At 40.2% G+C, this 16711-nt stretch overlaps 2 protein-coding genes and 1 non-coding gene across 3 annotated transcripts; 1 reads left to right on the forward strand and 2 right to left on the reverse strand.

The window, feature by feature from the left end:
* Positions 1-3283: 3283 nt before the first annotated feature.
* On the reverse strand, positions 3284-4160 carry LOC111018902 (uncharacterized). Its single transcript, XM_022295166.1, has 2 exons — positions 3929-4160; positions 3284-3852 (listed from the first exon to the last, which is right to left on the reverse strand). Exons 1-2 carry the CDS (start codon positions 4158-4160, stop codon positions 3284-3286), a joined length of 801 nt encoding a protein of 266 aa, XP_022150858.1.
* Positions 4161-11493: 7333 nt separating this feature from the next.
* On the reverse strand, positions 11494-11600 carry LOC148212843 (small nucleolar RNA R71). Its single transcript, XR_015789573.1, has one exon. It is a non-coding gene; the product is annotated as a small nucleolar RNA R71 (small nucleolar RNA).
* Positions 11601-12738: 1138 nt separating this feature from the next.
* LOC111018901 (uncharacterized) lies at positions 12739-15500 on the forward strand. The gene is made up of 8 exons (XM_088120392.1): positions 12739-13332; positions 13563-13678; positions 13777-13871; positions 13970-14349; positions 14467-14510; positions 14636-14712; positions 14815-15072; positions 15409-15500. Exons 1-8 carry the CDS (start codon positions 12739-12741, stop codon positions 15498-15500), a joined length of 1656 nt encoding a protein of 551 aa, XP_087976518.1.
* The last annotated feature ends 1211 nt before the right edge of the window (positions 15501-16711 follow it).

The following is a 16711-nucleotide window of genomic DNA, read 5'->3' on the forward strand; positions in this document are numbered from 1 at the left end:
TTGATGCGTTCAATATGCTCTCTCGATTCCTTCCACGGCTCACACCAAACTCAATTATCTGGGAGTCGAAGACCTACAAAGCCAAACACAGCTAAACCTGTGTGACTTTTGTCACACGGGCTCTAATGCCTAAGTTAGCAAGGAGAGTAGTTGAGCAATGGAACTCAAGTGTAGAATTTGACATACCTTAGGGTTAGGCTACATGGCCTACTTACAGTCGCACGGAAGGTTCCAGATCCTTCTAAATGTGCTCTAATTCATTGCTGCAGGCCTAAGGTGCGTGAGATCAGAAGAGGGCGAGTGCAGGGCTTGGCCATAAGCTGAGCCCAGGTCGGGACCGAGACGTGCTCGGCTCAAACAATGAGCCGAGACGTGGTAGTCTCTTTGATTCTCTTCCTGTTGCTTTGTCATTTTTCCTTTGTATAACAATTCCCCCCTACTCTAGAGGCGATGGATTTGTCCCCATCTCTTTGGGAGTATGTTGATAGGAATGCTGGGGTGCACAAACAATGAGTTTTATCAAGGGTAGTCATATCGTACTTAACCTTTCACAACTTTGTTAGATGTCATAAAGGAAGGACCTTCTCTGCTGTTGTGCCCCTATAGTTATCGTGACTTGCCATGCTATGTCAGTCTCGTGACTGGGGAAGTCACGGGCTTTTCCGATGTTGAGCCTAGCAAGCCTCAATCTTATTGTCGAAGTCTTTCAATTCAGGCTAGACAAGTTATCCCATCATCGTGAGACCCGAGAAGGTCATGGGTTGAATTTCCCCCTCACTGTAAGACCCGTGACCGAGAAGATCACGGGTTCCCGCTTACCAAGCAGAGCAGGCTTCGGACCGATGGCCAAAGACCATCAGATCGAGAGCTATGCTTCTATGTTGAGGGCTATTTAAACCTTATTCAACTCTTCTAATGTCAATCATCCCTTCAACTAAGGTACATTTCTCTTTACTTTGCTTTTGTTGTGTTTCCTTACCACCATGGAATCTGATCTTAACTTCGAGTGGACCTCCTCTGAAGACGGGTCATCATCAAACCCTTCTTCTGGGTCTCGACCCTACCGTCCCTCTTGGGTAGATAATTCCACTCTTATAACGAGGGACCTATGTCGTCTGCGTTCGAAATACCGCATTCCTGATTCGATTAGCCTTCATCTTTCGGATCTGGGAGAAAGTATTGACGCGTCTTTCCCTGGAGATGTTGTATTTTACGTAGCCATGTTCCAATTCGGTGCCCGTTTACCATTGCCTCTATTTCTTCAAAATTTTTTAGCTTTCAACCAAGTAGCTCCTCAAATTGTTCCCAACGGGTGGTCTACCCTGATTAGTTGCTTTATTTTGTCATTTTGTGGTTCTACCTCTGTGGTGAACAACCTCTAACCGCGGCCAATTTTATGTCGCTATATTTCCTCAAACATGGCTGTAAGGATAATTTTCATTTTTACGTTAGCTCTCGGAATCAGGTTCTTGTTATAGGTCCTTCCTCAGTGAATCATTGGAAGGACGAGTGCTTTCTTGTCGGTGGTGACTGGCTACATCGTGACGAGAGAGGATTGTATTTTCCCATCCCGACTGAGTGTAGGGAGTTAGGTAAGTAGATTTCCGAGCTCTATCGGGACTTTTCGTAGATTTTATTCTGATATTTTTCTTCCTTTGTTGACAGTTCCTCGAAATTGTCAGCTCACTGCCGAAGGTTTGACTTCTACCACACCGTCCTCCAGTTGTCAGATGCCAAACATTGGGGTCCAAATCTAGTTAAGAAACAGAACCTAGTAGACTTTGGCTTGGCTCCCCCTCATCACTCCCAGGTAACCACTAAGAACTATTCTAAATTGTGCGTGACAGTCGATTTTCACCTTTATCCCTTTTTGTAGAAATGTCGAGACGGAGTGCCTCTCTATTTGAAAAAGAGCGCCGCTGGAATGCTCAAAACTCAGGGGCATACTCCAACCGAGCCTCAGACATCGAGATGACCAATTTGACAGAGGAAGACCCCCCATCTCGACAGGCTGGGCCTCAATGCCCTTCGCAGCACCCCGACGTTGTGCTCGGATTCAAGGGACGCCAACCCCCTCTACCTTTCGTGGTCACCCAGGGAGCTCCTCTCATGCTTCAATTTTCCCTTTCTCTAGTCCGTACAACGCTGATGTCGATGGGGCAGTCTACCTGGAGAGGGCGTTTAGCCTTTGGTGAGGGTTCAGAGAATTGTCGAGTGGGTCGTATTTTGACTTGTCGAATCCTCAGCACAGCATCAATGCATGCCTAAGCGATCTCCACCAGGTGAACATTTGTAATTTTAAGTACCTGCCGTAGCGTTTGGTTTCTGACTTAGGCAAGTTTTTAATCGTCTGGTGGTGTTCTCAGGTCGAGTTGCCGATGAGATCAACCACCTTTGCTGTAATTATGCCTCTCGGGAGGAGTTGGATCAGGCTCTCTTCTCCTTGGATCAGTCCAATAGCCTCCTGGAGGGCGCTCAGCGTGAGTTGGAAACCGAGAAGAGAAAATTCCGAGATGAGGAGCTTGCCAACCTAGAAATGAGGCTTGATGAGGCCAACACTCAGCTCTCCAACTATGAATTCTTGGTCAGGGAATTCAGGAAAATGTAGAAGTATGTTGATTTACAGAATGCTGCCATGGAGTGTGGCATCTCCTAGTCTCTTTGCCAAGTTTCTACTGAGCATCCAATCATTGACTACTCCTTTCTCCAAGAGCGCTTTAGAGTCGAGCGTGATGCCCCCGACGACATGGATGATGATGACGATGAGTAGGAGGGTGGAGAGCCATTTTATCTGCGTTGATCGCTTTTATGAACTAGCTGTTGTTATGTTGTTGCCTTGCCTTTATTTGTAGCTATCTTTGGAATTATCAATAAATTCTCTATTACCAGAAATTATTGCCTTACGGCTCTAACTCAGATGGAGCTGATTTTCATTGCCTTTACTTCTCATAGGTTTCTAACCTCTTGGCCGTGGCCAATGGTTTTGTACCTTTAGTTGCTGTCGTTTGACTTTTGATTTTTCTCCATCTTGCGTTTTAACCGTGCTAGGTCAAGTGACCCACTTCTTGAATTGTTCTTTCCAATTCTTGTCGATTGATGTAGATTGATGTACTACTATGCGCCCTACTTGAGGAGTACACAATAAAGTTGATAGGGAGCACTCAAGTATGTAGACAATGGACACTTTTATTGATAACGTAAAAACCAATAATCTTGAAAAATAAAATGATAGTGAAACAAAGAAACTTAAACCTATCTTATACTTGTTGGTTGAGTGAAGAAATCAATGGTCACCCGCAGTAGAAGCCTTGTCGTTGCCCTTCATAGAAGCATAGTAGCACTCACGTGATACCCGTTGCTCTCCTTTGATCTCACCTATTCCACCAGGTGTTGGGAATTTAATAGACTGGTGGTATCTGGATGGTATTGCTTTGAGCATGTGCATTGTTGGTCTTCCTAATATCGCATTACAGGAAGATGCATAGTCGACGACCAAAAAGTCTACCATTTTAGTGATGCTTTTTGGCCCGCTTCCGAATGTCACCGGCAATTCTATTCTCCCTTCAGGAATGACCCATTCTCCTCCAAACCCTACTAGTGGTGCCGGGCTACTTTTAAGCCCTCTTTCTCCTAGATCCATGGTTTTGTAAGCTGTCAAGGAGATGATATCTGGCGAGCTACCCCCATCTACCAAGATCCAGTGTACCTTTGCATTGGCTATTTTCAGATTGATGACTAGTGCATCGTTATGTGGGTGGAAGATGTGAGTCACCTCATCCTCTAAGAACTCGATTTTTGTCGGTTGTTCTTCAACAAATGCATGGTAGATCTTGTACGCTTGCCTTTCTCTTTCTGCAAGATTTTCTCTCTACCGGACCTTCCATTATTTTTCGGATTCCTCAAGCGGGTGATTTACAGTTGTTCTCACTGTTTTGAGTCGCTTTAGGATCCTTCACATACTCTTTGAGATATCCTCTCTGGATGAGCCCTTCCACTTCTTCTTTGAGATCGAAGCAATCCTGAGTAGCATGACTGTGGTCTAGATGGAAAGGGCAATATCGCCCTTTGCCTCTTTTACTTGGAGGTGCTTTCATCCTTTCTGGCCATTTGAGCAACCTTTGGTCTTTGATCTCCACGAATACCTGTTCGAGTGGGACCATAGTTGGGGTATACTTCTCAAACTTCCAGGGTGGATCCTTCTGGCTGGTCCGATATCTTTTCTCTCATCTCGATGACTGTGGCTTATCCCCAAATCTCTCTCTCTTCTGGTCGAACCATTTTCCCTCTGACTATTTCTTTGAGTGGAAGAACTCTCTGGCGCTCATGTACATCTGAGCTCGGCTGAGTGCCTCCGAGAAGACGTTTGGCGTCTTTTTCCCAAAGAAGAATGAAAGGTGTTCGTCCTTGATGCCGGACATGAAAGCTAGTAGAGATACTGCATCCGTGACACCCTCAACCTGTAATTTCTCCTCATTGAATCGAGCCATATAGTCGTGAAGGCTCTTTGTTGCCCTCTGTTTGATAGTCAGAAGATAAGCCACGAGTCGGCTTCGGCTTCGTCCTCCCACGAACTAGGTCACAAATGCCCTGGCCAGGTTCTTGAAGCTCGAGATCGAACCTCCCTTCAGCTATCGAAACCATACCCTGGCCGACCCACTCAAAGTTGTCGAGAACACCAGACACATGGTCGCCTCCACCACCTCGTGATATCCATCCATTCTCGGTAGGTGTTAAGTTGGTCCACTAGGTCGGCAGACCAGTCGAACTGTTTCACTGTTAGTAGCTTGAATTTTGGAGGGACCTTCTCCCCCTTGATTTCTTCTGTAAATGGCGAGTTGGCTTGATCCAGTAGCTCTTCGAGATCGAACCCTTCTCCTTTTGACTTTGTTGCTTTTTAGACAACTCGGGCCGATCTACCAACTTGTCTTTGTCGAGACCTATGGGCTCCGCGTTTTGTTTATCTTGGTTGCTCTTGCTCCCATCTGGTACAGGGTATTTCTATTGCTTTTTGCCTTTTTACTGGCTTCAGGAGTTGAAAATCTGAGTTCACTGTTTGATATTCCCCCTAGCCTCAACTTGCTCCCTACACTGTTCGTTGATTCTTCAGTCTCACTCTCTACTGGGCCTTTCCCTTTCGGGGGTCTCTGACGAAGGGTACCTCGCTGGCCTCTCATTGTTCTAGTTGTTGAAGTAGCTCAGTCATGCATTGAAACATGTCCTCTACCTTTTTTTCCAGGGCAGCAAATTGACTTTAGAGTTGTTCAGGGGCTGTTGTTGTAGGTACCTGGGGCGACCGTTCTTAGCACTCCGGGTTTTGTCAACTCAGTCCCGTCTCGCCCTCGGATCCTCCTATCGGGGGTCATCCAAATTTAACTTCCTCCTTGCATGGTAGTCATCGTCAGAGCATCGTGGACTTATTTTCGGCGTCATGCTGTTCGACCGTACGACTTGTTTTGTTTCCCACAGACGGGCCAATTGTTGATGCGTGGAATATGCTCACCCGGTTCCTTTCGTGGCTCCTACCAAACTCGATTATCTGGGAGTCGAAGACCAACAAAATCGAATACAGCTTGACCGATGTGACTTTTGTCACACGGGCTCCGATGCCTAAGTTAGCAAGGAGAGTAGTTGAGCAATGGAACTCAAGTGTAGAATTTGACTTACCTTAAGGTTAGGCTATATGGCCTACTTATAGTCGCACGGAAGGTTCCAGATCCTTTTAAATGTGCCCTAATTCATTGTTGTAGGGCACAATGAATTAGGGCACATTTAAAAGGGCGAGTGTCGGGCTTGGCCATGGGTCGAGCCCGGATCGAGACCAAGCCGTGCTCAGCTCGGTTCGGTTCGTCTGGTAGCCTCTTTGATTCTCTTCCCGTTGCTTTCTCGTTTGTCCTTTGTGTAACATAAGAGAACAAAACTTTTAAATAAGAAAAATAAAAATAAAAATAAACAAAGAAGAAGAGAGCAATAGAGAGAAAAGAAAACGAAAAAAAAATATATGTTGAAAGAAGAAAGAACAAAACAAAATGAAAGAATGAGAGAGCCTCGAAGAGAGATCGCACGAAAAAAGAAAACGATGGAGAGAAAATGTAGTTGTATTTTTTGTGAAGGAAAAAACTAAGAACAAAGAGAGTAACGAGGAGGAAAGAAAAAAAAGAAGGAAAAAAATATTTAAAGAAGAAAAAGAGAGAGAGACCGTGAGAGCTGGAGACAACAAGTAAACAAAATTGGGAGAGAAATTGTAGTTTTTCGTGATGTGTTCCTTCGTGATACCTAAACTACTACCACCTATTTACAGTGAATTCAAAACCATTTTTTAAAGAAAATATCAAACAATTAAACAAAATAATAGAGAACAAGAAAAAGAAAAATTATTAATTACTCAATCTTAAAAGGAATGAAAATAAGATATATTATTGATTAAAATATTTGATTGTTTTACCAAATTTGTCAAATCACTTTTTGAGATGAATAAGATTTTATTATTTTTATTGAATTTTCTTTAGAACATTTATTCAAAAAAAAATCTTTTTGATTTTATTTAAAAATATTTGATTTTGAAAAAAAAATAAGGAATTCAATATTTAAATCGAATACTTTTTTTTTCTTTGGACAAAACACACCCAATGGAAAATATTTACCATAAAATATAAAAAAAAATTCTACAAGAAAATTACTACAAATAAAATTTAAAAAATGATGAAATGGAATACCGAACAAATTTAGGGTCTACAGACTCTTTGGGTCTAGTGAAATATTTTCTTGAAAATCAAGTAAAGCAGTAGGTGATATTTTTCTTTCTTAAGAAAAATATATATATCGATCAGTTACTCAAAAAAATTCACATGATCAACTACAAGCCTAATTGCAACTCCTGTGACATTAAATGATAAGTTATGTGGTGAAGATAAATCTAGTAAAGCAGATTCGAAGACTTGTTGAAGTCTTGTTGGTTCATTGATTTATCTTACTAATACTAGGCCAGATATTATGCATTATGTCAGCATCATTTTGAGATACATGAATGATCCAATTAAATATCATTATGGTGCTGCAAAAAGAGTTTTGAGATATTTGTAGGGTACCAAGAAGCACGGGCTGAAGGATGTAAGGGTGAAAGAATGTAAGCTCGTTGGCTACACTGAGAATGATTGGGCCAGGTTCCCTTTATCATTGAAAGAGTACTTCAAGAAATGTGTTTTGTTTGGGTCTTAATGCAATATCTTGGAGTTCGAAAAAAACAACAAATTGTAGCTTCGTCTTTCGTCGACGAAGAATATACAACTACAACTGAAGTCGTTTTGCTGATAATCCTCAAAGCTATTCAAATGGAGCAGGTGGCATGTTAGGGTTGACTTTTTACTGCAGAAACATGTGTCGGTAGCCCTGTTTGACCACGTTTTTTACCCATTCCAAATCATTATTTGCCAAAAAGGACCACATATCGTTAAAAGTAGAACATGCAGAGATTATTTCTGCATAAAATTCAAACTATGGTATTTTAGGATAAATATGAGATAAATGCAGTCAAAGTTGGAAGAAAATAACAGAATTCTGTTTTTGCATAATTGCGCCCGGTGCATTTTTGGAGGACAAAATGTCAAAACGCACGTTTTGATTAATGAAGGGCAAGGAGGACATTTCCCACATGTTCAAAACCGTGAGTCCAAGTCCAAGTGAGGTGGTTAGGTGAATCTCAACCCTTTTCCACCCAAAATGGAGGAGAGTTTCAACCAACGTAGGGTGCTATAAAAGGAAGTCATCTCTCCATCAACAAATTATACCTTCCAAGCTTCATTTCATCTTCTTTTAGATGCTCCCTAGTTGTAGAACACATTTTTAGGGTTTATGTTTATGTTCTAGTTGTTCATTTCTTTGTTTTTCACGCTTTTACCTTTCGTATTGCCTTTAATTCAAGTTCTTACCTTCCATTCTTCGTTCATTCTTTTATTTTAAAGTTCTTTAGCGAGTTTCAACTCCCCTCACGCTCGTGAGAGAAGAAGGTCAAGCTAGAACTCCTTGTACGACTTATTTATTCATTTAAATTCAATGAAAAATACTTTCTTTATGTTTTCGTTCATTTACGTTCATTTAATAATGTTCTAAATTAGTTATCAACCTCCTTGTGGAATGCTTAGTCAAATGATTTGATTTTCAACACGCTCGGGAATTTGGCCAGATTGTTGGGTGTGTTGCCCTAAACTCGTAGTTTGTATTTTGTAAAAACAAATGTCTATTTAATGAAGTTTTATTCAATAAATTTGTTGTTGAATCATAGCTTTGCATTATCCAAAATCCAATAAACTAAACATCCAAGGTTATTTGTGATGTAATTGGGACAGTATATATACTGGGTATATAGTTGATATACGGGGTATATATTTGATATACCCCTGATATATGAATGGATAATGTCCCGTGAATAACCTAAAGGGTCTATAGTATATGGATAAGGCTGGGTACCTTATCCTGGCAACACTATGGATATGGCCCGCTCTATAAAGGTTACAAACGACTCGATCCTGGTCGTTCGTGTGGAGACATGCGAGTGGGGGTATCCTATACAATGAGTTTGTATAAGACCGGACCGCGAAATAGGCAATCTTTAGTTGTAACACCGTTAACTAATATATTGCCATTTCTCAGGATGACCAGGCAACTCATTCTCAATCCTGTGTGAGTTACGAACTCCTGCCCGTGAGGGCTCGTTCTTTGATCTGTATGGGTAAGAGTGGCCTGAGTCGCCGACTCAACATTTTTACCATTTTGGGGACGAGACCGAGTGGGGAGCTGGGAACATAACTTCACAAGATGGAATTCACTCCTCCCCGACTTTAGGGGAGTAGATGAGTATTCCCTTAAATGCTGACTCTGGGACTTGAACAAGGGGCCCCACCCTCTCATTGGCCAAGAGGGACTTCCGATTATTGGTTGGACCATAACCGGGTTGTTCATTAGAGGAGCAATGGTGTTTAAGGAGTAAGATGTAACTTAGAGGTAAAACGGTAATTTGACCCAACTTGAGTTACGAACACTCGTGAATGATTGACTCGTCATTAATGGTCGTATATCCATGGACACGGAAACATTCTGCAGTGAGAAGAGTGCAACTGCGGGTCTTTAGTGGAATGGCCCGTAGTTAACGAATCTAGATTAACTCGGTCAATGAGTTTGACCGATTAATCTTGCATCGTTGGAGATTCGGATCTGTAGGTCCATTAGGTCCCCTTGCTAGCTCATAACGGGTAAAACGAGGATCAAGTTTTTGGAAGAATTTGAATTGTTCAAATTACTTAAGGGATTATATGTATATTGATACATTATAATATATAGTTAATTATAAATTAAAACTATATATTATGAGAGAAATTATTTGAATGAGATTCAAATAAAATTATTATGAATAAGATTCATATTAAAACTATAGGTTAAAAATAATGTGCATAAGATGTACATTAGAACTATAGGTTATACGAGAGAAATGTTTTAGAATATGATTCTAATTTTATAAATAATTAAGTGTTAATTATTTATGTGTATATATATTTATTAATTATTAATTGGATTAATAATTAATTATATTAATTAATTTGATTAATTAATTATATATATATATATATTAATTATTATATATATATTAATTATTATTATATATACTATATATATATATTATTATTAATATTAATAATATTATTATTAATATTAACTCCCCTGCAAAAATTGCAGGGGAGTGGGAGAAGTTGTGACGTGGGGAGTTACCCCACGTCACCCTTCTTCTTCCTCTCCAAGTGTTGGAGAAGCAGAAGAAGAAGTGAGATACAGAACAGGAAAACTCCCAGAATTGCTCTCGAAATTCTCTCAATCTCTCCCTCTCTTCTATCAAGGTGCTACTACAAGCACGATCTCGAAACCCAAGAGGATAGCGAGGAAGACGTAGTGGTGGTGTTTGTGGGAAACCGTAGAAGAAAAGTTCTTCAAAGGTAATGGTTTCCCCTGTATTTTCCCTCTTTCAATTTCGATTTTGTATCCCTAAAATCAGCAACGAAAATCCGCTTCCGCTCCGAGATTCACATCCCTTCACAGATTACGCTTGGTACTTTTTTGGGCTGGTTTCTAAAAACTTCTCTTTATGTCTTTTTTCCATTTGGCCAGTGGTAACTTGATTTATACACCAAAGTCCAACCTTGGGAAATGTGAGTTAGGTAAAATCATAGGAAACCAATATGGGATGTGACTTAGGAATAAGTGCATCAAACATGGTCCTTGGCATAGGCCCTCTGACCCATAATGCAAATGAGTTGGTAGACATTCTCTTGGATTGTAATCACACATAGGAATATGATTGTAAGTTACCCTAGCCTCTGCAGCCACCAAAAGCGGTAGTGAAAGAGTATAACTCAAATCCCAAGAAAAGCCAGGAATTGCGTCTAATGCTTTTTCCCAACATAGTGTGTTTTCCATGTTTTGCATCAAAACTAAGGTAGGAGACAAGGAGGTTGAGTTTCGTTAAATTTCTTGTTAGTTAAAACCCCAAACGACAACATTTCACCACTATTTTCTTCCTAAATCACAATTGCATATTTGAACCGTTCACTTCTTAAAAACTATTTTGAAAAGCAACAAGTCCCTGAGGATTCGACCTTAGATTACTTTCGAGTATTACTTGTGACCGTGTGTACTTGCATGAGTCTCTAATCTTTTTAAAGCTAGATAAAGTCCCAACAAGTTTTTGGCACCGTTGCCGAGGACTTAAGTTTTCAAATCATATTCTTTTCAAGTGAATTGTTTTATGAGTGATTGTTGCATACCTCTGTCATTGGACTTAATTGTTTTATTTAACCTTTAAGGGAGTTGTGTATGAGCACAGGGTCTGGTTGGTTGACCTTTGATCCAGAGATTGAAAGAACCCTTAAGAGGATAAGACGTGAGCAAAGGTTGAGAAAAGATCGAGAAAATAAAGAAGACAAAGAAGTAGAAATTAAAGAAGAGACCATCGAGATGAATAGAAATCCACAAGATCCTCCACCGCCACAAAATCCACCAGTGAATGGAGATATGGTAGGTGAAGGAGCAGCAAACCGAGCAAGAAAAATTCCTAGTCCGATCCTTCTAGCAGATAACCGAGATGTAGCCATGCGGAACTATGTCATCCATGCATTCCACAACCTAAATTCAGGGATAAATAATCCTTTACCCCAAGCCGCACAGTTCGAGCTCAAGCCAGTCATGTTCTAGATGTTGCAGACGATGGGCCAGTTCGGAGGACTGACTCACGAAGACCCTTACTCCCATCTCAAATCCTTTATTGAAATAGCTAATGCATTTCAACTTCCTGGTGTCTCTGAGGATGCTCTAAGATTAAAAATGTTTCCTTTTTCTCTCAGGGATGTTACAATGTCTTGGCTAAACGTGTTAGAACCAAATTCTATCAACACATGGGCGGAACTGACGAAGAAATTTTTGGCAAAGTATCACACTTTGACCAGGAACGCAGACCTTCAAGAAGACATTGTGTCTTTTAGACAAAAGGAGAATGAAGCAGTTCAAGAAGCTTGGGAGCGTTTTAAGGAGTTACTTAGAAGATGCCCAAGCCATGGATTGCCCAAATGTGTGCAAATTGAACAATTCTATAGAGGATTGGATCCTTCATCAAGGATGATGTTGAACACCGCAGCCAATGGAAAGTCGGTTAATGAGATTGTTGATATCTTAAACAAGATGACAAACATTAATGACCAAGGCGAAATAGGAAGGTCATTGCCAAAGAAGCAAGTATCAGCCGGAGTCTTTGAGTTTGACACAATAGCTTCAATTCAAGCCCAAATGGTGGCTATGAACCTGATGTTAAAGCAGTTGACAATGGAGAAGGAAACCAAAACCGCTGTTTCGGAAATACCTGAACCTTCTCCTGTTTTACAAATTTCAGATATACCTTGTGTCTATTGTGGTGATAACCATTTGTATGAGAACTGTCCAGCTAATCCAGCATCTATTTTCTATGTAAGTCAAGGTGCCCAGCGAAACTTCAATCCGTATTCAAACACTTACAACCCTGGATAGAGGCACCATCCAAACTTTTCCTGGAGTAACCAAGGAGTAGCTAGTAGCAGCTCAAGCACCCGCTCAACAATACAAGCAAAACTACACTCCTCCTAGTTTTCCAACTTAACCGGCATCGCAGCCTGAACAATACAATTAGGAAAGAGGTCAAGATACTACTCTGCAAAGTGGTAGCAACACAAGTTTGGAGGCCATGATGAAAGAGTTCATGACAAGAACTGATGTTGCGATAAGAAGCTTGGAGATGCAAGTGGGGCAGATAGCAAATAACTGAAAATCTAGACCCCAAGGTACATTGCCTAAACGCACAGAAAACCTGAAGCAGATCGTGAGGGAAAGGAGCACTATAAGGCAGTTATCACGAGAAGCGGACTAAGATATGAAAAACCCTCACTTCCAGGTGAAGGAACTGATGCAGTTACACCTGTTCTTGCATCCACCTTCAATCCACAACAAGAAGAGAAAGCATAACCCGTAAGTTTAGAAGAAAAAGGTAAGAAGGCGGATAAAGGTAAGCAAGTAGTGCCCAACACTACTCCACAGGTAGGTAATATTAAGATTCCTCCACCTTTCCCCCAAAAGCTAGTTAAAAAGAATCAGGATAGTCATTTTAAGAAGTTCTTTGAGATTCTAAAACAGTTGCATATAAATATACCTCTCGTGGATGCTTTAGAACAAATGCCTAACTACACTAAGTTTTTGAAAGACATCATATCTAGGCATAAGAAGTTAGATGAGCATGAGACGGTAGCCTTAACAAAGTGTAGTAGTGATGCTCTAGGGAATCCATTACCTGTTAAGTGTAAAGACCCAGGTAGTTTCACTATCCCTTGCTCAATAGTAGGTAAGAACCTAGGAAGAGCATTGTGTGACTTAGGAGCAAGCATTAATCTTATGACTCTTTCTGTCTTTAAAGAGTTAAATATAAGAGAAGCTCGTCCCATTACTGTCACTTTACAACTAGCTAATAGGTCTATAAAGAAACCGGAAGGGAAAATAGAAGATGTGCTTGTTAAAGTCGATAAGTTTATTTTTCCCGCCGATTTCATTGAGGTGCCTATCATTCTTGGGAGGCCATTTTTAGCAACTGGATATACTGTATTCAATGTTAGGAAAGGAGAGATCACTATGAAGGTCAATGATGAGCAGGTAACCTTCAATGTCCTCGATGCGATGCGTCTCCCGGATGATGTCGAAGAGTGCTCTACAATAGGGGCAATCATGGAGGAACTCCAGCAAATGATAGTGGAAGACTTAGAAGCAGATTTGGAGGTCGCAGAAAAAGAATCCACCGCAATTTTGCCCCAATTTGAGCTTTTGAGTTTTTGCAGCCGACAATAGTTGATTTGAAGGTCTTGCAACCTTCCATCATTTAACCTCCATAATTGGAGAAGAAACCCCCACCTTTTCATCTAAAATATGCTTATTTGGGTTTAAACGATACTTTGCCCAATATCATTTCTTCATAGTTGTCTAATGAACATGAATCTTTGCTTTTGCAGGTTTTATCTAAGTACAAGAGGGCTATTGGATGGACCATAGCGGACATAAGAGGAATTAGCCCTACATTTTGCATGCACAAAATCATCCTGGAGGAAGGAGCCACAATTTCTATCGAGTGCCAAGGAGGCTTAACCCCAAAATGAAAGAGGTGGTCAAAAAGGAAATCATAAAATGGTTAGATGCTGGAGTGATCTACCCCATCTCGGATAGCAGCTGGGTTAGCCCGGTTCAATGCGTTCCCAAGAAGGGTGGTATGACGGTGATTACAAACGATGACAACGAGTTGATCCCAACAAGGACGGTGACTGGTTGGAGAGTGTGTATGGACTACCGTCGCTTGAACAAGGTAACTCGAAAAGACCATTTTCCATTACCCTTTATTGACCAATGCTTGATTGTCTTGCAGGGAAGGAATGCTATTGGTTTCTCGATGGGTATTCTGGTTACAACCAGATTACTATAGCTCCGGAGGACCAAGAAAAGACCGCGTTCACGTGTCCCTATGGGACATTTGCATTTCGGAGGATGTCGTTCGATCTTTATAAGCTGCCGCTACCTCCTATTTATTATGCAAGTAAAACCTTGAACAGTAGTCAGTTAAACTATACTGTGACTGAGAAAGAACTTTTGGCTGTTTTCACATTTGATAAGTTTCGTTCATATTTGATTAGGGCTAAAGTGATAGTGTTGACTGATCATTCTGCACTTAAATACTTGTTTGCTAAAAAAGAAGCTAAGCCTAGGTTGATTATATGGATCTTGTTGCTACAAGAATTTGACTTAGAGGTAAAAAATAGAAAAGGAACAGAAAACCAAGTAGTGGATCATTTATCTAGGCTAGAGTCTTCTTTGCAGCATGATAGTTGTGAGATTAAAAGCATTTTGTGGATGAGTATCTTTTAGCTATTTCTGAAGTCCCTTGGTATGCTGATTATGCGAACTATTTGGTTAGCAAAATAATTCCTAATGATTTGAGTAAGCACCAGATAAATAAGTTCTTTCATGATGTTAGGTTTTATAGATAGGATGAACCTTTCTTGTTTAAACTAGGACCTGACAATATTCTTCGCAGGTGTGTTGCTGAGCATGAACAAAAGGATATTCTAGAGGTGTGCCACAAATCACCATATGGTGGGCATTTTGCTGGACGTAAGACTGCAGCAAAAGTCCTCCAAAGTGGTTTCTTCTGGCTGTCCCTATTCTGAGATGCTCACATATTTGCTCAAGGTTGTGACTGTTGTCAAAGATCAGGTAACTTGTCAAGGAAGCATGAGATACCCTTAAACCCAATATTGGAAGTTAAACTTTTTGATGTTTGGGGCATCGACTTCATGGGTCCATTCCCACCTTCATTCGGTAAGAATTACATTCTCTTGGCTGTTGATTATGTCTCGAAATGGGTTGAGGCTTTGGCCACCCCTACTAATGATACCGAGGTGGTTTCTCTCTTCTTGCAAAAGTTTATCTTCACTAGATATGGTACACCTAGATGCTTGATTAGTGATGAAGGTACGCACTTTTTCAATAGGGTAGTAAGTAATTTGCTTAAAAAGTATAACATTCACCATAAGATTGCTACTGCATATCACCCTCAAACTAATGGACTAGAGGAGGTATCAAATAGGGCAATAAAGTCAATTTTAGAGAAGTCTGTGAATGTAAATAGGAAGGACTAGCCTATTAAACTTGATGATGCTTTGTGGGCGTATAGAACTACTTATAAAACTCTGTTAGGCATGTCCTCATATTGCATTGTTTTTGGTAAAGCATGTCATCTTCCGTTAGAGTTAGAAAATAGAGCATATTGGGCTATGCGGAAACTAAATTTTGATTATGTTGCTGCAGGTGAAGTGAGATTGCTCCAGTTATATGAGCTGGATGAGTTTCAGTTTTCTTATGAGAATGCCAAGATGTACAAACAACAAACTAAGAAGTGACATGATAAAAAGATAATGGACAAGAATTTAGAACTTGGAGACTTAGTTTTGCTAATTAAAATTGTTTCCAAGTAAGTTGAAGTCTAGATGGTCGGGCCCATTCGTAGTTGAACATGTTTATCCACATGGAGCGATGAATTTAAAGGGTTCCAAAGGTAATATCTTTAAGGTAAATGGGCATCGAGTCAAGAAATATTATGGTGAGTATATTGACAGAGGTAAAACCTCTGTATTACTGAAAGACCCGTGAGAAAACAGTGGAAACAGTCCCTCGGGCAGTTTGGAGGGTGTTTTTATGTAAAATATTTTTTGTCTTATTTTTGCGAAATTCTTACATTTTCTTTAAGGCTTTTTTGTGTAGATTCCAAATCTAATTTTTGTTTTTGCATTTGAACTTTGCAGGATCAAGATCCGACCCTCGTCAACATTGCGCCATACGCAATTTAAGAGAAAAAATTCGATTTTTGAGTTATGGATTAGGGTTTTCGTGGGCTTTATTTGGGTTATGTTTAAATGGGCTTTGGGTTGTTTTTAAATAAAAAAGAGGCCCAATTTTAAACCCAATTATGTTGTTAATATGTTTTAAAACATAAAACAAAAAGCCCTAAGATTTCAAAACACCCCATTCACGATTTCACCAAGATTTTTTCACTTGTTTTCAAATCGTCTCTCAAGAAATCTCAAAGAATCTCAAAGTCTCTCTCATCCCTCTCCTTTTCGGCACCTTTAGGGTTTATTGGAGGGATTTTTGTTGTTGATCGTGAAGCAAACTCGAGAATCATGGAAGGTTCTTCTTCCTCCAAGCCACACGACAAAGAGAAGGAGAAGAAAATAGTGTTGTTGCCTCCACCAACTAAACCGGGTATGATTCCTCTTGAACCTCCTAGGATTTCTCATGAAAAATTAGTTTTTGATCCTAGGGCACAAATAAGAAAATATGAGGAAGCTATAAGAATGAACCCTAGGAGAAATCTATCCATAGGTGGTACAAATTCTGAAAAAATTAATATGGAATCTAATGGTGCTAGGGTTAATAAAGAGGGTCATAGTGAAAAGAAATTAGGAGGAGTTAGTAAAGTCTATCTTCGGAAAAATCAAACTTTAGAGGAAAAAGGCACTGCCTTAGATGAGGAAATCACTAGACTTCAAGAGAGAGCGGAGATGTTTAGTAAAAATAACGAAATTAGGGATAAAGAGAATGATAGAGTTTA

The sequence above is a fragment of the Momordica charantia genome (genome assembly GCF_013281855.1).
Source record: "Momordica charantia cultivar OHB3-1 chromosome 2 unlocalized genomic scaffold, Mcharantia_2.0 BLBB01000002.1, whole genome shotgun sequence".
Taxonomy (NCBI): Eukaryota; Viridiplantae; Streptophyta; class Magnoliopsida; order Cucurbitales; family Cucurbitaceae; genus Momordica; species Momordica charantia.

Bases quoted from the DNA above. Each gene is read 5' to 3' on its own strand.
- LOC111018902 (XM_022295166.1), bottom strand. From the start codon at position 4,160: ATGGTCCCACTCGAACAGGTATTCGTGGAGATCAAAGACCAAAGGTTG. The intron at 3,853-3,928 runs GTGAGAACAACT...AAAATCTTGCAG, and splicing joins TCCTAAAGCGACTCAAAACA to AAAGAGAAAGGCAAGCGTAC.
- LOC111018901 (XM_088120392.1), top strand. From the start codon at position 12,739: ATGCCTAACTACACTAAGTTTTTGAAAGACATCATATCTAGGCATAAG. The intron at 13,333-13,562 runs GTCGCAGAAAAA...TTGCTTTTGCAG, and splicing joins ACTTAGAAGCAGATTTGGAG to GTTTTATCTAAGTACAAGAG. The intron at 13,872-13,969 runs GTTGGAGAGTGT...ATTGTCTTGCAG, and splicing joins CCCAACAAGGACGGTGACTG to GGAAGGAATGCTATTGGTTT.